The 23,534-nt window shown below is 29.1% G+C and overlaps 1 protein-coding gene and 2 pseudogenes across 2 annotated transcripts; 1 reads left to right on the top strand and 2 right to left on the bottom strand.

Annotated features, from left to right (window-relative positions):
• Positions 1-639: 639 nt before the first annotated feature.
• Positions 640-1,534, bottom strand: LOC111274411 (large ribosomal subunit protein eL24-like; annotated as a pseudogene).
• A 3,818-nt stretch (positions 1,535-5,352) lies between these two features.
• On the bottom strand, positions 5,353-6,448 carry LOC111274404 (large ribosomal subunit protein eL24-like; annotated as a pseudogene).
• Positions 6,449-12,115: 5,667 nt separating this feature from the next.
• LOC111288237 (homeobox-leucine zipper protein ANTHOCYANINLESS 2-like) lies at positions 12,116-18,545 on the top strand. Of its 2 annotated transcripts, XM_089746409.1 has the most exons (9): positions 12,116-12,518; positions 13,649-13,863; positions 13,988-14,105; positions 14,208-14,870; positions 15,220-15,321; positions 15,392-15,604; positions 16,927-17,101; positions 17,183-17,550; positions 17,695-18,545. In XM_089746409.1, exons 2-9 carry the CDS (start codon positions 13,655-13,657, stop codon positions 18,088-18,090), a joined length of 2,244 nt encoding a protein of 747 aa, XP_089602535.1. In that variant the 5' UTR covers positions 12,116-12,518; positions 13,649-13,654; the 3' UTR covers positions 18,091-18,545. The 2 variants fall into 2 exon arrangements, with proteins under 2 accessions (XP_089602535.1, XP_022734775.2); XM_022879040.2 differs by lacking the exon at positions 12,116-12,518 and having other exon boundaries at positions 13,517-13,863.
• The last annotated feature ends 4,989 nt before the right edge of the window (positions 18,546-23,534 follow it).

Genomic DNA, 23,534 nt, shown 5'->3' with positions numbered 1-23,534 from the left:
GATATCACCTTTCATAATCTCAAATAGAATTTAATTCTACCTTATGTTGCTATTGTGTTGATGTCTAAAAAATAAATGTGACTCTGATACTAGTTATTAGGCCTGAAGTGACAAATACAATAAAGCAAAAGTAATATATCACAATAAATCCATAATAAACAGACAATAATCAATAACAAATAACACAAGAAGAATAAATCACATCAAGATTTACATCAAAAACCTTAAAATATAGAGAAAAAAATCACAAACCATTAAAAAAGTCTTTACTATCAAACAATATATATAAAGTTCTTCGCTAGTTAAAACTTAAGCTAAACAACAATTAAAGAAACAATTAAAAAAACTCACCAAACTGGAGACTCAATAAATACACTCTGAATTTGTTTTTAAAGAGCTTTAAATACAATTACCACCATTCAAAATGTAAAACAATGAGTCATGAATGTACTGACAAAATTTCAGCTCAATCGAACCATATATTGACTTTTATTCAACCTATTGATTAGATGTAGCTCTCTCTTTTTTTTTTCTCTTACTCAGTGATAACCTTTACTTGAGCCTTTTAAAATAATAATAGTATAGGGCTGGACCCCCCCCATTATAACCCAAATAATACAAAATTGCTAAGTAAAAGTTTTAGCACTTTCTATTACCACCACTGAGCATAGGGCCTTTTGTTGTAGCACTTTTAGGTAAATTACCCATATTTTGAGTCTTTTATTGTTTGGACATTAGCTTAGCCTTTTTAGCCTTCTTTCATCGTTAGTTTTCTTAGTCTTCTCTTTAATTTCACTATAGAAGAGAACTCATATGATTCAAAAAATAAACTTCTAAATGATTTTATTACAATGTAATTTCAACAATAGAGTAAACATGCTGTAAAGCAACTTCCTATGTAGTATCTTGAACTTCAAGCTTTTCAGTTTTTCTTTTCTAAATTACCTCTAGTGTAACACCAACAATGGACCTTAAGTAGGGCATTTTTGTGGTGTAACACTTTTTTTTAACTATTTCTACAACAATGTCTTGTAAATGTTGCAATTGATGAAGATTAGAAAATAAGAAATACCCAAGGTCATTTCCTAGCTGCTAAAGTAGAAAAGAGCTAATTTTCTAACAAAAAGATTTGTTAAGAAAAAAAATAAATTGAGACCTTCTTATGCTACTTTTAGTACATTACTGTCTAGGTAAGCTTAGATGGCTTTAAACGGTTGTAAAAGTACCTCTTGCATTTGGAGTTGGCAAATAGGAAAACCTGAATACAATTCATCTATTTCATTAAAATAATAAATAAAATAGCTCTAAATACCAAAATGAAAAAATAATTCAATGAAACCAAATGATCAACATTACTAAAGCTTACCTGAGAATTAGAGCAAACAAATCTGATACCTTTACTAAGGTATATCTTTGCCCCACTAAAAGGGCATAATTCAGTCTTGCAATCCCAAAATTCACCAATTACAACATTAATTAAATTTGTTCTAAGTTTTAAAAGATATATCCATTCAAGCCAAACTACACTCTTCATGCAATTTCATAAACCACTCAAACAAATTCCCATATTATTTTATAATTATATGTAATTGAAGCTGAAGCCTGAAACTTTAACACTAATGCTCAAACAGCCATTAGATTAAAATAATGTGAGAGAAAATGGTTAAGAAAATATAATTTTAAATAAAAAAAGAAACAAATAATAAAAAAATAGATAAGAAACGAACTTGAGAACCATGACGATAGTCGTAACCTTAATAAAGTTATTCTTGCCCAAGAAAGAAAATGAGGACCCCAACGTTCAAAATTTATGATCCATTTATAGTCGACTTCTCGACTAATTGAGTTCAACCTAATTTAGGAATGTTTGGCCTAAATATAAACGTTACATCCTACAAACACAATGGGCCTCAAGTTATTTGGTCCTTAATAGGCTTAGTTACTAGCCTCGCAAAATTCAACATTTGAATTTTTTTCAACATATGATTTTAAATTAATCAATTAAATTAATATTTTTTACTTCATAAATTTCACATTTTTCATTTTGAAATTTGAATATGAAACTCCTAAATTGAAATTTTGAGTTTTTACCCACTAATTGTGCCCTCGAGGACATTTTTGTTATGTTTATTTAATTTTGGTTTCTAAAAAAAATTCTACTAGAACATGTATTAGCTTTTATTTTTTTTTATAAAAGGAGATCTAATTATAACTTGGGATAAATAAAGAAATTGTAAATATTGAGATTTGAACTTTAAATCTGTTAGATGTCAACCATCTTTTAAAGATGATTGCATTAACCAATTAAATTAAACTTTAAATTCAAACACATATTAGTCTTTACTCAAATGACAACTAAGCAAACTAATTCTCACTCCTATTTAATGGTTTAATGCTAAACTTTTATTCACTTTTAAGGAGTATAATGTTGTTCCATTGTAATTAATATGACTTTTGAATTGTGATATGTGAGTTCTAAAGCAAGCTTACATAAGTACTCAACAATGAAATTTATTTTTAAACTAAGCTAGGCACCAACTTTATATGAACAAAACTTGCAATGGCAAGTCAAATGTATAATAAATCTCTTAACCTTAAAAGTATTGTTTGATATCTTTTGTAAAATCATCATGGTAATATAATCATTGAGATGATTTTGTTATTCGTGATTTGAAATTACTTTATTTGGTTAATGATTATTAATACTTAGTAATTAAAAATTATTGTGTTTGATATTATTAAAAATCAAATAATATTTTGTTTAAAAGTACAAAAATAATCATACATATTGTAATAGCTACACAAGTTAATTATTTTAATAATATTTAAAAATAACAATTTGTAAAACATTGTTAATATTTTATTTATTTTATAATAAAAATAATTAAATAATTAAATAAATAAATACATTTAGTAATAGGTAAACTAATTTTATAATATAAATTATGTAAAAAAAATTAAAATTAAAATGTAAACTAATCTATTAAATTTATAATAAAAACAAAAAGATTATGTTATATATAAAATATTTAAAATATATAAAATACTTTTGAACTTATTATAATGAATATTAGTTTTAAAATATAAAAAATTATAATAATAAAATGGTTAATATTGACTATTGTTAATTTTATATATCACTTCATCTCAATGATAAAATTTTTAAGAAGAAGTAATTTGAATTCATATATTAAATGGGTAATATTAACTATTGTTAATGTTATGTATCACTTCATCTCAATGATAAAAATTTTCTATTCATTTAGATGGAAACTAGATCACATTTTAAGATAATGATGTGATCACTCTCAGTGATTCAAGATCACTGTCACATAAGATCGTTAATTCTATCCAAACATAGTGATCTAATTACTATGTCTAGATCTTTATGGCTTTTGAAATAACTACCTCATACAAAACACTACCTAAAAGAATTGGAAAATATGTATGAATTGTCAAATGTCTTTTAAATGATGCAGTTCTTTTTTTTTTTGTAATTATTTTAAAGGTGTGGTGATCAAACAAAACTCATATTTAATGCATATGGTAAAATTGTAATTTAAATTAGTTTGCATGTTTTTCATAAATATTAATATTGTTTTGGTAGAAAACAAAATCCTTCTGAAGAGTGTCGTGTATTGTCTAAGATTGAATACACATTTATCTTCTAAACTATTTCACGTTTATTACATAAGAGCACATCAACTATAATGATCGTATTATAATTAATCAATTAAAATTCAAAATTATGTGGGTACACCAAAATTTTATGTGAATTTTACATTTATTAGTGATAGACCCCTACATGAATCTTTATTTTGATTGAACAATTATAGCATTATAGTAAAAAAATTATAAGTGATATGCTTCCTTATTACATTAAAATTTTAAAAATAAAAATTCACAATTAAATACTTAAAATTTCATTCTACCATCGTGATTGAGTTTACCACAATAGTAATACTTCGATTTATCTCTAGACTTAGATCTATGTCTAAATTTATTACAACATTTTGAATTCAGACCTCTGTTTAATGTTTTTATTCCTATTCTCTGTGACAAGAGCTTGATTCCTAGAGTTTGACTTTTTTTACCTTACTTCTTCATTAAGTATACTATTTTTTATCATCTCCAACATCATATTATAGTCAGGAGTTGAATTAAGAATAGTCATAACTAAACTATTCCAATTGTCTGACAATGAACCCAAAAGAAATAATGCTTTTATTTTATCATCCATTTTAAGCTCCATAATAGTCATCCAATTGAATATATCTTGAAAATCATTCAAGTACTTTATGATCGATCATCCATCATCATACTATAAAGTTGCAACCTTTTTAACAAGCATAACTTTTTTCATACATGTCCTTTTTTTATATAATGCTACTAATGTTTTCCTAAATGGTATAGGTAATCATCTCTTATGCTACATGATTAAATACGCTAATATAAACCTATTTTTTTAATTATGGCTAGTGTTTTTTTGCCTAGCTTTTTTTAACTTTCATCTTTCATATTTGCTAGTTTAGTCGAATTACCTAACACTAGCTTATACAAATCTTTGTAGTATTAATGATATTTCATCATTGGCTTATAATGTTATCAATTTTATCATGGAATCTATATCACCCTCCATAATCTCAAATAAAATTTATTTCTACCTTATGTTGCTATTGTATCGATGTCTAAAAAATAAACTTGACTCTAATACTATTCATTAAGCCTTAAGTGACAAATACAATAATGCAAAAGTAATATATCGCAATAAATTCATAGTAAACAGACAATAATAAATAATAAACAACACAAGAAAAATAAATCATATCAAGATTTACGTAAAAAATCTTTTAGTATAGAGAAAAAAATCACGGATCATAAAAAAATCTCTACTTTTAAATAATATATATACAAAGTTCTTATCTAGTTAAAACTTGAATTAAACAACAATTAGAGAAATAATTGAAAAAATCTCACCAAATAGGAAACTCAACAAATACATTTTGAATTTGTTTCTAGAGAGCTTTAAACCCATTTACAACCATTTAGAATGTAAAATACTGAGTCATGAACGTGCTGATAAAATTTCAGCTCAATCGAACCATAAATCGATTGTTGTTCAACCTCTTAATCAGACGCAGCTCTCCCTTTTCCTTTTTTTTTTTCTCTTACTTAGCGATAAACTTTTCTTAAGCTCACATTTCATACCACTTTAAAGCAACCCTCACTTTCGTTTTAAAGTTAGGCTTTCAATTAAAAGAAACAAAGGCTTTGAGCCTTTTAAAATAATAATAATATGGGGTTGGACCCTACACTATAACCCAAATAAGACAAATTTGCAAGGTAAAAGTTTCAACACTTTCTATCACCACCAAGCATGGGGCATTTTGTTATAGCACTCTTGGGCAAATTATCCATACTTTAAGTCTTTTGTTGTTTGGACATTAGCTTAGCCTTTTTAACTTTCTTTTCATCCTTAGTTTTCTTAATCTTCTCTTTAATTTCACTGTAGAAGAGAAATCATGTGATTCAGAAAATAAACTTCTAAATGATTTTATTATAATGTAATTTCAATAATAGAGTAAACATGTTATACAGCAGCATTTCATGTAACGTCTCGAACTTTAAACTTTTTAGTTCTTCTCTTCTGAATTACCTGTAGTGTAGCACCAACAATGGACCTTAAGTAGGGCATTTTTATGGTGTGGCACCTTTTTTTAACTATTTCTGCGACAATGTCCTGCAGGTGTTGCAATTAATGAAGATTAGAAAATAAGAAATACCCAGGGTCATTTCTTATCTACTAAAGTAAAAGAGAGCTAATTTCCTAACAAAAAGATTTGTTAGGGAAGAAAATAAATCCAGACCTTCTTGTGCTACTTTTAGTACATTGCTATCCAGGTAAGCTAAGATGGCTTCAAAAGGTTATTGAAGTACCTTTTGCATTTGGAGTTGGCAAAAAGGATGACATGAATACAATTCATCTATTTCATTTAAGGAATAAAAAAATTAACTCTAAATACCAAAATGAAAGTACAATTCAATGAAACCAAGTTATTAACATCATTGAAGCTTACCTAAGAATTAGAGCGAACAAATCTGATACCTTACTAAGGTATATCTTTGCCTCACTAAAAGGGCATAATTTAGTCCTGCAATCCAAAAATTCACCAATTACAATAGTAATCACTTTTACTATAAGTTCTAAAAGATATATCCATTCAAGCTAAACTACAGTCTTCATGCAATTTCATAAACCACTCAAACAAATTCCCATATTATTACATAATTATATGTAATTGAAGCTGAAACCTAAAGCTTTAAGACCAATGCTCAAATAGCCATTAGATTAAAATAATGTGAGAGAAAATGGTTAAAAAAATATAATTTTAAATAAGAAAAGAAACAAACAATAAAGAAATAGAGAAGAAATGAACTTGAGAACCATGGTGGTAGCTGCAACTCTAATAAAGTTGTTATTACCCGAGGAAGAAAAGAAAGACCCTAACTTTTAAAATTTATGATCCATTTATTGTTAGCTGCTTGACTAATTGAGTTCAGCCCAATTTAGGAATGTCCAGCCCAAATATGAAAGTTGCATCCTATAAACATGATGGGCCCTAAGTTATTTGGTCCTTAATAGGCTTAGTTACTAGCCTCTCAAAATTCAGTATTTGAATTTTTTCAACATATGATTTTAAATTACGCAATTAAATTAATATTTGTTACTTCATAAATTTCACATTTTTCATTTTGAGATTTGAATTTGAAACTCCTAAATTGAAAATTTGAGTTTATACCCACTAATTGTGCCCTCAAGGACATCTTTGTTATGTTTATTTAATTTTGGTTTTTAAAAAAAATTCTACTAGAACATGTATTAGCTTTTATTTTTTTTTATAAAAGAGATCTGATTATAACTTGGGATAAATAAAAAAATTGTAAGTATTGAGATTTGAATTTTAAGTTTGTTAGATGTTAACCATCTTTTGAATATAACTGTATTAACCAATTAAATTAAACTTTAAATTCAAACACATATTAGCCTTTACTCAAATGACAACTAAGCAAACTAATTCTCACTCTTATTTCATGGTTTAATGCTAAACTTTATTCATTTTTAAGGAGTATAATGTTGTTCCATTGTAATTAATATGACTTGTGAATTATGATATGTGAGTTCTAAAGTAAGCTTACATAAGCACTCCATAATGACAATTATTTTTAGACTAAGCTAGGCACCAACTTTATATGAACAGACCTTGCAATGCCAATGACAAATAAAATGTATAATATATCTTTTAACCTTAAAGTATTGTTTGATATCTTTTGTAAGATCATCATGGTAATATAATCACTAAGATGATCTTATTACTAAGGTGATCTTATTACTCGTGATTTGAAATCACTTTATTTTGTTAACGATCATTAATACTTATTAATTAAAAATTATTGTGCTTGATATTATTAAAAATCAAATAACAATTTGTTTAAAAGTATGAAAATAACCATACATATTGTAATAGCTATATAAGTTAATGATTTTAATATTATTTAAAAATAACAATTTGTGAAACATTGTTAATATTTTATTTATTTTATATAAAAATAATTAAATTATTAAATAAATAAATACATTTAGTAATAGGTAAACTAATTTTATAATATAAATTATGTAAAAAAATATTTAAATTAAAAAATAAAACTAATCTACTAAATTTATAATAAAAACAAAAAGATTATATTATATATAAAATATTTAAAATACATAAACTATTTTTGAACCTATTGCAATGAATATTAGTTTTAATGTATAAAAAATTATAATAATAAAATTAGTACGATTTTAAGAAGAAGTAATTTGAATTCATATATTAAATGGGTAATATTGATTATTGTTAATTTTATGTATCACTTCACCTAAATGATAAAATTTTTTTATCTATTTGGATAGAAATTAAATCACCTTTTAAGACAATGATGTGATCACTCTCAATGATTTAAGATTACTGCCACGTAAGGTTGCTAATTCTTTCCAAACACAGTGATCTAATTACCATGTCTAGATCACCATGGTTTTGAAATGACTATCTCATACCAAACACTACCTAAAAGAATTGGCAAATATGTATGGATTGTCAAATGTCTTTTAAATGATGCATTTTTTTTTTTGTAATTATTTTAAAGGTGTAGTGATAGAACGAAACTCATATTTCACGCATGTGGTAGAATTGTAATTTAAATTAGTTTGCATGTTTTTCATAAATATTAATATTGTTTTGGTAAAGAATAAAATCCTCCTGAAGAGTGTCATGTATTGTCTAGGATTGAATACACAATTATCTTCTAAACTATTTCACGTTTATTACATGAGAGCACATCGACTATAATGATTGTATTATAATTAATCAATTACAATTCAAAATTATGTGGGTACACCAAAATTTAATATGAAGTTTATATTTATTAGTGATGGATCCCTACATAAATCTTTATTTTGATTGAACAATTATAGTATTATAGTAAAAAAAATTATAAGTGATATGCTTCCTTATTACATTAAAATTTTAAAAAATAAAAAATCAGAATTAAATACTTAAAATTTCATTATATCAAACACTTTACCCATGTTTGTCCATTTTTATGTTAATAAAAATGATGATATGGTTTTCTATATCAATAATTAACCTCATACGTCATGCAAATGCTAACTAAGTAAACATGTAAGCCTCACCTCCTAGTGGGATCTATTGTCACATAGTAGAAAAAAATTAAGATAAAAAAGAAAAACCAATTATAAAAGAAATGAGTTTTTTAAAAATTTCAAAATACAAAAAGATTAAAAATGAGTTTTTAAACCAAAAAACAAAAAAAAAAAATTGAAGGTTTTATTTAATTCCAAAATTAAGAAAAACATAAAATTTAAAAAATATGAAAATTTTCTTTAAAATTTTCATATGATGGAAATTTTCAAAAAATGGAAATTTGTTTAAAATTTTGAAAAGGGAAAGTCAAAATAAGAAAAAGAAATTTAAAAAAAAATGAAAAGGAAGTCACGGAGACAAAATGAATGAAGAGAATAAAGAGAATGGAAGGGAAATAGTGGAGGTGGAAGGCCAATGTCTGTATCGACCGATCGAGGTAGATTAAGATCAATTTGCCACAAAGCAACTAGACCTTTATGTCCTCCATCAACAAATTGATGTTAACACCAAACTCTAGCCTTTATTTTTCTCTTTTTTTTTTTTATTCTATTTGTTTTTGTTTCAATGATTTTAGATTTTTTTTTCAAGTTTAAAAACAAAATTAGAAAAAATAAAAATAAAAATGGCATTACATTTTTCCCCATGTCATAATTTTGTTGGGCAATTGTGCCACATTAATCATTTAATTAACGCTATTAGTCAAAAGGGACAAAGTATTTTATGGAAGCAAATTTTAGGTATTTAATTACATAATTTTATTCTTTAGATACTAATGTGATAACAATGATGTAGTTTATGAGGTAAATTTGTATTTAACACTATTATTTATTGCTTTTAGATTTTCTAGATTAAAATACTAAAAAAAACCTCTTAACTATTTTACTTTACTTAAAAAAGCCTTATACTTTTATTATACTTAAATAAATCATTATCTTTTGATTTATCTATATAAGCCCTTATTTCAAACAAAAAGATTGATTTCATTAATGGCTTATTTAAGTACAAATTAAAAATTAAAAGTTTATTTGAATATAAATTAATGATTAATGGTTTATTTGGGTGCAAATTATATGTTAAAAGCTTATTTCGATATAATAAAAATATAAGAGCTTATCTAAATAAAATTAAAAATTTAATGACTTTTTTTATTACTTTATCCATTTATCTATCTAAACTTACTAAATTTATTCTGAACTCGAGATTCAATAATATTTAAAGTGTAATATTGACTAACATTTGTTTCAATTGGTAAGTAATAAGAGTAAATATTTGAAAGTTGTGAGTTCGAAGAAATTTATATGCGTAATATCATTTTTAATTAAATAAATATAAAAATAGATTATATAAAGGTAAATTAGAAATTTCAAAAAAAAAAATTAAACTGCATCTAATCAAAATCTAGTAATTAAACTTTTTTTAATTTTATAAATGTCATACTTATTATATATGCCAATCAATATCATTCCAAAAGAGATATGATGTGCTCCTAACTCTCAAATCTCTTAACTTTCATCATAGGGTAACTTTTCAAACCCCATTTTAGCAATCTCACAAATCAAAATGTTGTTATTGATTTTTATGGAATTATTAGTGTGTCAAATTAGAATTATTTGTTTCCATGACTTTTTAGTTTTACATTTTCATACTTTAGTACAATTAAAGTCATTGATTCACCATCACAAAACTCCTTTGATATCTTAAAAAGTTCAATTTTATTCTTTTTTTCTCACTTTTAGCTAAAAGAATAACAAAAAAAGGGTTTCAAGAGCAAGTTGGTCTTGAATTGTCTTTTTTTTTTTAAACAAATTATTTTTGAAAAAAAACTTTAAAATTTATGTTAATTGAAGACATGTATAGGTGTCAATGGGTCATGTTAGGTTCGCACAATCCATTTAAATATTAATTTATGTGCTAATGCATCGTACTGATCTAGCATTATTTTTTAATGTGTTGTGTTAGCACGACTCATGAAAGCTAAAGGTATGACCTTGCATGATACATGGCCTGTAACTTTCATGGGTTGTGTCGTACTGAGTACGGCATTATTTATTGTGCTTAGATAGTTAGAGCACAATTCATTAATAGTTTTTTAAAATTTTAATTATTTTTTAAAAAATTCATGTATTATTATAAAAATAACATACAAGAAATTAAATAAAAGTAAAATGAAATAAAAAGAACACATATTTTACATGGTTTAACAAAATGCTTACATCTATAAAGAAAGGTAATAGAATTCACTAAATAAAAATATTGAAATTACAATTCTAATATTTTAAAAACCACACACAAATATATCAAAGATATTATAAAATACAAGATTATTATTTTATTTTTCATCCTCTTCATCTCATAATTAACTTATATAATGTGTTTTGTTTTATGCATTTATTTTATACCTTTTATCATTTAGTTATTTACTTTATTAATTACATTTGTATTTAACTTGAAGTTTTAATTAATTAATTTTATTTTGTTAATTATTAATTAAATATAATTTATTTATCAATAATTTAAATATTTAATAAATAAATTTATTTAATATAAATTTATTTTATAAATTACTAACGAAATATCAATAGAAGTATAATTTCATTACAATATAAAAAGAACATGAATACATTCAAAGGTTTAGAACTTACAACAAATGATCAATATGGCACGGCTAAACTTGTGTCTCGTATTGTGCCATATTGTACTAACTCACGTATTACTTGTTAACACTAATTTTTAGTGGATCATGCCAAATTAATTTATGAATTTAAATTTTTTTTATCAAATATGACATATATATTATTTTTGACAAACCCAATTATTTTATCACAAATCGTATTAAACATAATTTATATCATATTAAATCACGTCACGTCATGAATTATGTAATCTATTTGATACCAGTAAATATGGTAGGTTTAAAAACGCATTCGAAGCCATTAATTATAGATTTGGGATTGTGAAATTTTATTACAATGAAATGAAGTGATATTTATAGTGAAAATAAGGAATTGAAAAGAATTTAAAATCAAGCCCTTAATTCAGTTATTATATTGTAAATAAAAAAAGAGAGAGAGAAGAGCTGGCGTGCGAATTAGGGGTTTGAACAGAGGCCTACTATCACGGCTGAATTAGATAAAGGGAATCTAGACCGTATCCACATCCACAATTTTAAAGTACCATATTGACCCTAAACTTTTTCCGCAATGGCCACAGTATCATTACACGTACACTTGTCAGTTCGGGATGGATTGACATTGTACGTTGTAGGCGGGTTTATGAAATTTCAAGCACACAGGATTGAAACCGATACAGAAAGGACAAGTCCCGCAGGGTGAGCACGTGGGGCGGAAATCCCGAACCCAGTTTGGGTGCACTGTATTAAGATTTAAGTTCTTGATTTTCTTTCCTCTCCCACCCTTTGGATGATTTTATATATTTATATACACTTTTTTCCCCAAAGGAAAAGAGCGCAGATTGGTGCATTGAAGGAGAACCGGGGAGGAGAAGACAAAAGGCCATTGAAAAGAAAAAAACAAGAGAGATCCCAGCAGCCTTCACTAGGGTTTTTTTCTCTTCTTTGGATATATTAAATAAAACATTAACCTGTTTGAACATTGATTTTCTCTCCCTTTTCTTTTCTCCTTGTAAGTCAGCCTTACTTCACAGCTACGAACCCCCATTACTTTTTTTTTTTTTTGCGGTTATTTTAATCTAAAAAGCACAGTACGAAAGAAAAGAGAGAAGGATCTCATAGACGGTATCTATCCTTTTCTATGCAAAAACTCTGTCCTTTGCTTACCGTAAAAAATTTAAAAGGTATTAACTTTTATTGTGTTTTTAATCTACGCACTGGTTTGGGTTTTGTTTTTGTGCATTTATATCTTACAGCCTGTTACTTGCATTGCAAGAGAGAGAGAGAAAGAGGTCAACTGGCTCTTTTTATGCTTTCATTGTGGTTCAGTTAATACTCAGCATGTAGCATTTGAATAGTCTGATTGTGAAAGAGATTGGCTTCGCCTTTTTTGTTTTTGTGTTTTGGTCTTTGGCTTCTGCTTTTCTTTTATATTCCATCTTTTTGAGTTCCCTTTTAGTGTTTATATATATATATATATATATAGTTCTAACTTTTCTCGTGGTCCTTTACAATTTGTACTGACAAACAGTTGGTCAACCATGTTGCTGGGAAAGTTACGGTTTGTCATATTTGTCGGTCTTTCTATCGCGTTTTCAGGGATTTTTCCCAGGCTGGGCTTAGGAGGGAGATAAAAGGTGTGAACTCTTTGATTATTATAAGAAAAAAAAAGTGGTCTTTCTTGTCCTGTTCCTTTTTTAAACTGACTTTCATGCATGGGCGTTGACAAGGAGGCTCTTTTTTTTTTTCATTGTCTTTGTTTAGATGGAATTGTTAAAATGGTTTTTAGACTTTAGCTCAATCTGGGTATTGTTTGTAAGGTCAAAGTTATTGACAAAAGTGAAAAGAAATTGAAGTATAACCTTATGAGAATGATGGTAACCATTTCCAAGAACCTAGAAAAACTAAAGAAATGAAATAATAAAGTGAGATAAAGAAGAAATTTTTTGTTTTTGTTTTTCCTAATTTAACGAGTTTTGGGGGGTTTGATCGAGAGAAGTAGCAGCAGCAACAGTGGTGGTATGGGTGCAAGACTTGTTGTGGCTGATATTGTTGTACACAGCAACGTTCTAAGTGGTGCCATTGTTGAGCCACCTCTTCTCACCCAGCATATTCCCAAATCTATGCAAAGCTCTCCTTCCCCATCTCTCCCTCTCTCTCCTATGTTTTGCCTCTCTCTCTCTCTCTCTCTCCCGTGCATTGTCCTTTAATTAATTTATTACCTACTGTATTATTTTTTGTTTTGATGTTGACTGTGTGTTTGCTATTATTTTTAAGATGGGTCATTTAATAGGGGAACTTACTTTTGGTGCAGAAAAGAATGGATGGTCATGGTAAGATGGGGCTGATTGGAGAAAACTTTGATCCGGGTTTAGTTGTGATGATGAAGGAAGATGGATATGAGAGTAGGTCTGGAAGTGATAATTTTGAAGGTGCATCCGGTGATGATCAAGATGCTGCCGCTGATGGACCGCCTAAGAAGAAGAAGTACCACAGGCACACTCCACGTCAAATACAAGAGCTTGAATCGTATGGCTGCATATGTTTCTTTTCTTTCAAGGAATTTTTTTTTATTTGTGGTTTAGTCATCAAAATTTTTATTGAATTGCTTATTGAAGTTGATTTCTTTGTCTTTATTGCATCTGTTCTCTAGTTTCTTCAAGGAGTGTCCTCACCCTGATGAAAAACAAAGAACAGAACTTAGCAGGAGGCTAGGCTTAGCGAGCAAGCAAATAAAATTTTGGTTTCAAAATAGGAGAACCCAAATGAAGGCAAGTTGATAATCTCTTTTGCTCTTCTTTAATCTTGATGAATATTGAGTTCTAAACTTGAGTTCAAGATTGCTAATAATGAAAATTTGTCATTTAAACCAGACCCGATTGGAACGCCATGAAAATGTAATTCTTAGTCAACAAAATGATAAACTCCGAGCAGAGAATGATTTGTTGAAGCAGGCCATTACTAGCCCATTATGCAACAGTTGTGGTGGTCCAGCAGTGCCTGGTGAAATATCTTATGAGCAGCATCAACTTAGGATTGAGAATGCTCGATTAAAAGATGAACTAAGCCGGATATGTGCTTTAACAAATAAGTACTTAGGCCGTTCTCTCTTGTCCTCGGCCAGCTCTATTCCTTCCCAGGGTTTAAACTCCAATTTGGAGCTTGCAATAGGAAGAAATGGATTCGGTGGCTTGAACAATGCTGGCAATACATTGCCGATGGGATTTGACTTTGGTGATGGGGCTATGATGCCTTTAATGAAACCTATGGCTAATGAAATGCCATATGCCAAGTCAGCCTTTGTAGGTGTTGCTTTGGCCGCTATGGATGAATTAATTAAGATGGCGCAGATGGATAATCCTCTTTGGATCAAAGGCTTGGATGGTGGGATGGAAACCTTGAATCTTGAGGAGTACAGGAGGACTTTTTCCTCATGCATTGGCTTGAAACCAAGTGGCTACACAACTGAGGCTACTAGGGAAACGGGCCTGGTTTTCCTTCGTGGCTTGGCTCTTGTAGAGACACTAATGGATGCAGTATGCCACCCGTTCACTTGTTGCAGTGCTTTTGTTGTTCTATTGAACTTTCTATCTGCTGTTAGGATTTTGATTATTTGCCCTTTTGATGCCCTCCCTTTCAGACCCTATGAGAAAAAAATTGATTTTTCTACAGATAATTAGTAGTAATGTTTTTGTCTGCTGAATGCCACCTTTACCTTTCATGTGATATACATTGCACTGGTTTAATTAACTTCACTTCCGGTAGAGATGGTGCTTGTGGTTGCTGCAACTGGTCTATATCTGATTTTATTGATTGCAACTTAAAAAATAAAAATGTTCGAAAATTGTTGTTTGACATGTTCTTTTTCTTCTACTTTATGAATAGAATCGTTGGGCAGAAATGTTTCCCTGCATGATTTCTAGAGCAGCAACTATTGATGTGCTATCCAGCGGTATGGGTATAACCAGAGACAATGCATTGCAAGTGGTATTTTTTTCTGCCATCTGTCCTTTTTGTTTCCTGCTTAGCTGGGCCTTATAAAAATCGTATTTTGCAGGTGGATGCTGAATTTCAAGTGCTTTCACCTCTGGTTCCTGTCCGTCAAGTGAGATTTGTCCGGTATTGCAAGCAGCATTTGGACGGTGTGTGGGCTGTGGTTGATGTTTCTATTGATGCTAGGCAAGATGCAGCAAATTCACAGATGTTTCCGAATTGCAGGAGGCTTCCTTCTGGCTGTGTTATCCAAGATATGGCCAATAACTACTCCAGGGTAATTGCTAATCTGAATTTTTATTTTGTTCTCAATTTTTTTTATAAAGGAAATGTGTACTTGATATTTTGATGCTCATTGAGCTTGCATTGCATTTATATGTTTTTCTTATCGGTATGTAATGAGGTTGTTTTTATAACTACAACTTCTGAGTTTGGTAGAGACTACATGTAGGTGAAATTATATGCCCTTGAACTTTAGTCTCAACCCCCTTGTGCTTTGCTGAATTTAATTGTCCTTTTATAGCTTACCAAATTTTCCTTCTCCTTGATGGGGTAGCTAATAAGATATGGTAGGACTTCACCTAAGAATATGAAGCTTTAATTATTATTTTGCTCAGGAAGATGCTTACTTGGTTAAATCATTTTAATTTTCAGTTTCAAAGTTAAGGTCTTGTGTCATACTTAATTAGTCCACTGCTACCTGCAGAGTTGAGCAAATCAAAGTTACAATGACAGTTTGATATTAATATAATCCTGAGAGTACCTCAATCGTAATCTTTATATGGAGGCAAATTCTTGGAATTGTCAACCATTGTTCTATAAATTATCTTTTGATGTTTCTATTCCCATCTTTCTCTCTCTCTCTATTAATATATTTTTAATTGTCCGCAAGGTCATATGACCTGAACCCAGTCGTTATCTTGAAATCTTTAGAACCCCGTGTTATGTGGTTCTCTGTTTGCTTTATTTTAATAATGTCGCACTCTAACTTAATATGAAATTTGATAGAAAATGTCTATTCTAGTTTGGTGCTTCTATTTTCTAATTATGTCAATGTTTTCTACCCCCTTTTACCAGTACTGCTTCTTGACACTTGACTTGATTTCTTGCCTTCTTCTCTGATCTCGTTTTTGCCTTCCTTCATGCAGTAGTGTTTTGAAGTTTCATGGGTATTTCTTCTTAACAAAATAACAAGAAATATCTTGCAAAAGAAAGACCAAGAAAAAATTTCTAATACACTTGACATTTTGGAGTGATTTACCAACCTAGTTTTGAGTGTACTGGGAGTCATGAATCCATGCTCGGTTTCTATCTCACTTTATCACCAACTTGATAATGGTTATTTAGAGAACATTTCCCTTCAAACTAGTTGAGGAGAATAAAAGTTTTCTGTGCTTCATCTAATAATATCATGACATATATGGACTTGAAAAAAAATCCTTTATTAAGCAATTTTGAAATATGAGATGAATGGAGCCTGCAGATCTTATGCTTTTGTTTTTTGTTTTTCCATAAATTTTAACTGCCTTCTAGATGAACTCATGATAGTTGGTTTGATGTTTTTTGCGAGCGAGCATGCTTACAAATAGTTAAATGCAGGTTACGTGGGTTGAACACTCGGAATGTGATGACAGTGCTGTCCACCATCTCTTGCAGCCACTACTCAGTTCTGGTTTTGGCTTTGGTGCGCAAAGGTGGGTTGCCACTCTCCAAAGGCAATGTGACCGCATGGCAATGCTAATGTCCCCTGACATCCCTGGTGCAGATAATACAGGTTTTTTAAGCTGCTAGATCATTCTTTCATCTTTGACAAATATGGAGGAGTCCCCTTCTAATCCATGCTATTGTGCGGCAGGAATAACTCCAGCTGGGAGGAAAAGCATGTTAAAGCTTGCACAGCGCATGACATATAACTTCTGTGCTGGAGTTTGTACTTCAAGCGTGCATAAATGGGACAAGCTTAGTGTTGGTAACGTAGGTGAAGATGTAAGGGTGATGACCCGGAAGAATATAAATGATCCGGGTGAGCCCCACGGGGTTGTCTTGAGTGCTGCTACTTCTGTTTGGATGTCGATAACTCAGCAAAGGCTGTTTGATTTCTTGAGGGATGAACAGATGCGGAGTCAGTGGGACATTTTGTCCAATGGTGGGCCAATGCAGGAGATGGTCAATGTTGCGAAGGGCCAGGGACATGGCAACTGTGTCTCTCTCCTTCATGGCAGTGTAAGTTTTCACCGCCTGGGTTTATTAGACTTTAGACTGCAGATTTTGTAGATTTTCTCATCCAATTTTTTCTTTATATTTTCTATCCTATCCATGTGTTTTCTTTGTTTGAGTTGTGTTGTTCCTTTTCATGCTACCTCGCAGGCCATTAATGCAAATGAGAACAACATGCTAATTTTACAAGAAACTTGGTGTGATCCTTCTGGTGCTTTAGTAGTGTATGCACCTGTTGATGTATCCTCAATGAATGTGGTGATGAATGGGGGTGATTCAGCATATGTGGCACTCTTACCATCAGGATTTGCAATTTTTCCTGGTATTTCACCTAGTTATCATGGTGGGCAAAGCAACTCCAATGAACCTTCGGTGAAACCTGACATCGATGGGAGTATAAATAGTGGATGCATACTTACAGTTGGATTTCAGATTTTGGTGAATAGCATTCCTACTGCTAAGCTAACAGAAGAGTCGGTTGAAACTGTTAACAGTCTCATCTCCTGCACGATTCAGAAAATCAAAGCTGCCCTTACAGAAACATAGCTGGAGCAACTAAGGTGTTGCATAGTTAATTTTCATTTATAATTTTTTTTATTTCAAAAAAAAAAAGTGAAAAGTATAGGATATAATGAGATATAGAATGTGAAGGAAATGGAGGTTGAGATGGTAGGGTTTCAAGTCAAGAACGAACCGCATAATTTTGTTGTGCCGTGAATCTTAACAGCTTGGTACTTGCTTCGTACTTAGGATTTGGGCAGCAGGGGATTGTGGTTCGGTCATTGACTTGGTCGACCTGTGAGATTTTCAGCTCTTCATTCACAGTTGGTCAAACTTGTTTTGTTATAAATTAGTCAATTTATAGAGAAACACAGGATAGACATGGCAAGACTGGTCTTGATTTTTGTGTTCTGAATTTAATCAAAATCTTGGACCAGCTGTCTTTTACTTGTTTACAGTTTGGTTTTAATTTTTCTTATTAATCTGGATTGACCTTGGAATCTTGCTCTCCATGTCCCAAGTCCCAACGTCTGCGTATATTGTTGGTTTTTCTCTATTGTTTTATGTGGTGCATAATCTCTATCTCCCTTTATCTTATGCTTCGTTTAATTTATAGTTCTATCTGGGATGGTGTAGGGACAGATTTATTTATAATCAATCCGAATTACTTGTTATGTAAAGTTTGAATATTTTACCACCTAACTTGAGAGGTTCTTTGTTAAATTTATTTTAATTTTTTTAATATTTTGAATAAACATAAGTAAATGATAGAAAATATAATATTTAATATTTAAATTTACAATTTTATTGCACTTAATCAAATCCATTGAACACGAGTGGTTTTAGTAAATTATGAGTTTAGCTGATGTGGTTCAAGTAAATTGTAAGTCTAAGTTTTTATAGAATTTGAGTAAAGTTTGGAATCTCAAAATTTCCAGATTAAACCAAAGTTTATTGATTCTACTTGGTTTGATTAGACTCCTAACAACGTCTCCTGTGAAATGATTTTGCCTATACACATTGATTCAGGTATAATGCTGGTTGGCCTCTGGATTAGACATTGCAATTTGTGTTTGTACAATGATGATAGAATTGAGTCTAAAACCCTACCAACCTGTTAGAGTAATCAAACGAAACACTGATTACACAGGCACCTTCACCTTGAAATAAAGAATTATTGCATTATGGGTATCCCATCAAATTACGAATTGTTTAGAGATGATTAAATATTATATAAAATCTATACTTATAAATTTTATAAAATTTTTTATTGTGATTGAATTATTAAAATGCTATAATAAAATCAATTGCAAATGATATTAATACCATCGTAATGAAACAGCTTCATTATTGAATAAGCTCACCTTATACGAAGATAAATTACCTTCTTTTATTATTTTTATTATCTCATCTATCTTTATTAAAAATAAAAAACTTTTTGCATTTTTTTTTTTGATTGATTTATTTAATTATATTTTAAAAAATAATATTTAATAGATTAAAATTTAAGTTTCAACATTTGTAATATTTTTCATATCTTGGTTTTTTTTAAACTAAAAAACAACATCTCCATTTGACTGTAATTAAGAATTTTTTAAAAGAAATTATGAAAGCAACAAGTTTAATCAACTCGAGGGTCAGATTTGTTACTGGCTTTAGCAATACGATGGAAACTTCTCACCTGGGACTTGACGGAAAGGGAAACAAAAACTTTCTTTCCCCACAGGCATCAGATCCGAAATAAACCCATATATAAACTAGGCCAAGGCCTAGTCCTAGGGTTTATTAACTAACAGTTAAGTATCTTTAACTCAGTTCCCTTCCCAGCCCACAATCAAGAAACCTTTTCCAGACCGAGCCGAGGCCATGTAATTATTACATTTGCATGTTGGCTATAGGCATCTGAAAAAAACATATGAAATAGACTGTTCAATATATATTCCTTTCGTTTAAATTATATCATAAAATTAATTATATATTATATATTATATATTAGAGTTAAATGATAAATATTTATTTTAATAAATTAACTATTTTATAATAAATAATTATTTTTTAAATAATATAATTATGTGAAATAATTTAAATGAACGAAATATATAAAAAGTTATATGGTTAAATTCTACAAGAGGTTTTTATATTTTATAAAAATTTAAAATTTAATTTATGTATTATAATTTATATAAATTTAATTCTCGTACTATTTTGATTTAATAATTTTAATCAAATCAATAATTTTAATAATTTTTTATCATTAAAAATATTGACATAATTATTGACTTTATTAACATGACGTTTATTTTGTTGATACGAGGTTGATTTGCAAACATAACAATTAAATTCGATGATATTAATTATTAAATTATATAAATGATTCTTATATTCATATAAAATTTGAAATTTAATTTCTGTACTCATACAAAATTTGAAAATTAGTTTCTATACCCGTACAAAATTTAAAATTTAACTCCTTAATACAAAAAAAAAAAAATTGAAGTTATTAGAAAATTTTCAGTTTTTTAAAAATATTAAATTTAAAAAATGCTACAATATTCTCTTATAATATTTTATCATAATATTGAAAATTTATTACAATATTCTATTACAATTTTCATATATTGTCACTAAATCTATTATAATTTTTTATCACCTATATGAAATACTATTATTAATTCTGTCACTATTTCTTATTACATTCATTATAAAATATAAATTTGTTATTATTTTTATCACATTTTTCTGTTATAATTGTAGTATATTGTAACCATATGAAAAAAATCTTACATAAATCTATTTTAAATTATCACAAATTTGTCAATATATGATATGAATATATCGATATTGATGTTTCGATTTATCAAATAAATCATTTTCTCCTTTCATTTTGTTAGGATTCAAAATCCGTCTTTCAAATGAATAAAAGCTTGTCTCTGGTGCATTTCTTTTTTGTTTTTTTGTTAGATGGAATGGTTATTTCATTCATGATCTATTTCAAATTCATTAAAAATGTAACTCTATTCAATATTTTGGTTTATTATAAATTTTGTTATATGGTATATTTAAACTAATTAAAAGAATATTAACTTTGATATATTAATTTCAATTATTAATAATATAATTGATTAATATAAATGATAATAATAATATTATTAATATGAAATTATTAATAATTAATTATATATAATAAAAACTAATATATTTCAAAAAATAATTTTATATTAGAATGCCTAAAATATTTTTTAAAAATTAAAAAAAATTTAAAATATTTAAAATATTTTTCATATTAAAGACTAAATTTAAAATTTTATATGAATACAGAAACTAAATTTTAAAATATATGCGAATATAAAAATTAAATTTTAAAATTTTTATGAATATAAAGATTATTTATATAATTTAATAATTGATTTCATCTATCTAATATATTAAATCAACAAGTCAACAATATTTCAATTAAGTCAACGATCAAGTCAATATTTTTATTAGCAAAAAATTAACAAAATCAATAATTAAACTAAAATAATTAAATATTTTTAAATTACAATAAAAAATTAAATTCTAAATTTTTTTAAAGTGTAACGACTTTTACGTAATTGGATCAAACTACGCAACTTTTTTATACAATCTATCATGCCAAGTTCTTTGGTCCCACTTTCAAACACTTGTTTTGCGTTACATGCCTTGTGTCACGAGGCTAAGCTTTCTCTCAATGAAGCAATAGACCAATGGTATTTGGATTGACGCTTCCGCACAAGTCAGCCAAGAATAACTCAATATCTAAACAGGCAACAAATAAGTCACAAATTAATCTCAAGCATACATAACTATATATATACATATCGAGGCAAAGGGGAAGCATATCAATGCGACACTTAGGGTTTTCAAATAAAAAAAATATTTTATTAATATCAAGAATAGTACATCGAGTTTTCCCACCATTATCGGTCAGAAAGACAGCCCTAGATGGGTGGTCTAGTATATACCTTAATTAGCGAGACAACCCAATAATACGCTGACTGCTCACCTTCTCTAAAAGTCAAATGAGATTTTATAGCCATGCTACCAATAACCATTACAATGTTTGACATGAGAATACTTTTTTCTTAGCACATAAAATCTACACTCCCTTTTAGCATTTCTACTCTGTCATGGCTCTATACATGTATAGCTTATGACAACCTATGCTAGGCCATGGCCTTATACAAGATTGGCTCATGACATCCTCCTCCACCTATTCTATTGATGTCCTAGTCGACTTGTTGGCATAAAATTATTTGATCTTTCACTTGAATGCTCGGAGGTCATGCTCTCTTTCCCAGCTAGTTTTTTTTGGTCTTAAGCCCTTCCACTTCACTAAGTATTCATGAACTATTTTTTGAGATACCCTGGATACCCTGTCAGCTAAAATTTTTTCAACTTGACTTGCTGATAGTGGTTTCGTGGAGATGATAGCCCTGGTTGACCCCCTCGTAACTTGTATCTATGGGATCTATATGAAAAGACTTTAAGTTGCTCACATGAAACATTGGGTGCACTTTTATTTATTTTGGCAAGTCTATTTTGTATATGGCATTCCCCACTTTACTGGACTTTCATATTTATGCACTAATATGTGATCACCATTTCTCAGGAACTTGGTTTGTTCAGGCACTAGTCTGACAAGAACAAGATCACTAACTTTGAATTGTTATACTCTACGACCCTTATCTATCCATTTTTTCATGCACTTCGATGCCTTCTCAAAGTATATGTAGACACTCATTTTAGTCCGAACCCATTTCGATCCAAGCCTAGTAGGACACCTGTTTTGATCTGGGTCTAATCGAACCTATTTTCGTTCAGTTTAGTTGGATCCATTCTGATCTCGACCCAATTGAGCCCATTTTGGTCCAGACCTAATCGGGTCCATTTCGGTCTGAGCCTAGTAGGACACTTGTTTTGATTTGGGTCCAATTGGACCCATTCTTGTTCAGTTTAGTTGGACCTATTCTGATCTCAACCCAATTGGACTTATTCTGGTCCGGGCCTAATTGGGCCCATCTTAGGTTGAACCTAGCTGGGCCCATTTTGGTTAAACCCGACTAGGCCCATTACAGCTCATTTTAGTCTAATTAAATTATGTTATTATTATTATCATCATCATCATCATCATCATTATTATTATTATTATTATTATTATTACTATTATTATTATTATTATTATTTTTACTTTTATTTTTATTTTTATTTTTGTTTTTTGTTTTCTTTTCTGCTTAATTCGCATATGACCGCAGATCAGAATCACCATATTTTCAGGTCAATATAGAATCAAGTGAATATTGCTGAAATTTTGGACCTAAAATCTCGTCTGGACAAAATGCAATCCCAGAAATCAAGCCTAGAGTTGATTCTGTCCGTTTTCTAAAATTGATCCTATGCTACCTATAAATTGGATCGATTCTAACACACAGAAACACAAGGAGAATGAAGGGAAAATTGTTGAAAAAATT

The sequence above is a fragment of the Durio zibethinus genome, chromosome 17 (genome assembly GCF_047325235.1).
Source record: "Durio zibethinus cultivar Kanyao isolate XHJ-2024 chromosome 17, ASM4732523v1, whole genome shotgun sequence".
NCBI classification, from domain to species: domain Eukaryota; kingdom Viridiplantae; phylum Streptophyta; class Magnoliopsida; order Malvales; family Malvaceae; genus Durio; species Durio zibethinus.
This window is presented reverse-complemented; position numbering and strand designations above follow the sequence as displayed.

What these genes read in the sequence shown, in the direction of transcription:
- LOC111288237 (XM_089746409.1), top strand. Translation starts at nt 13,655, where the DNA reads ATGGATGGTCATGGTAAGATGGGGCTGATTGGAGAAAACTTTGATCCG. An exon ending in CAAATACAAGAGCTTGAATC is followed by an intron (nt 13,864 to 13,987) that starts GTATGGCTGCAT and finishes TCTGTTCTCTAG; the next exon opens with TTTCTTCAAGGAGTGTCCTC. An exon ending in CCCTGGTGCAGATAATACAG is followed by an intron (nt 17,102 to 17,182) that starts GTTTTTTAAGCT and finishes ATTGTGCGGCAG; the next exon opens with GAATAACTCCAGCTGGGAGG.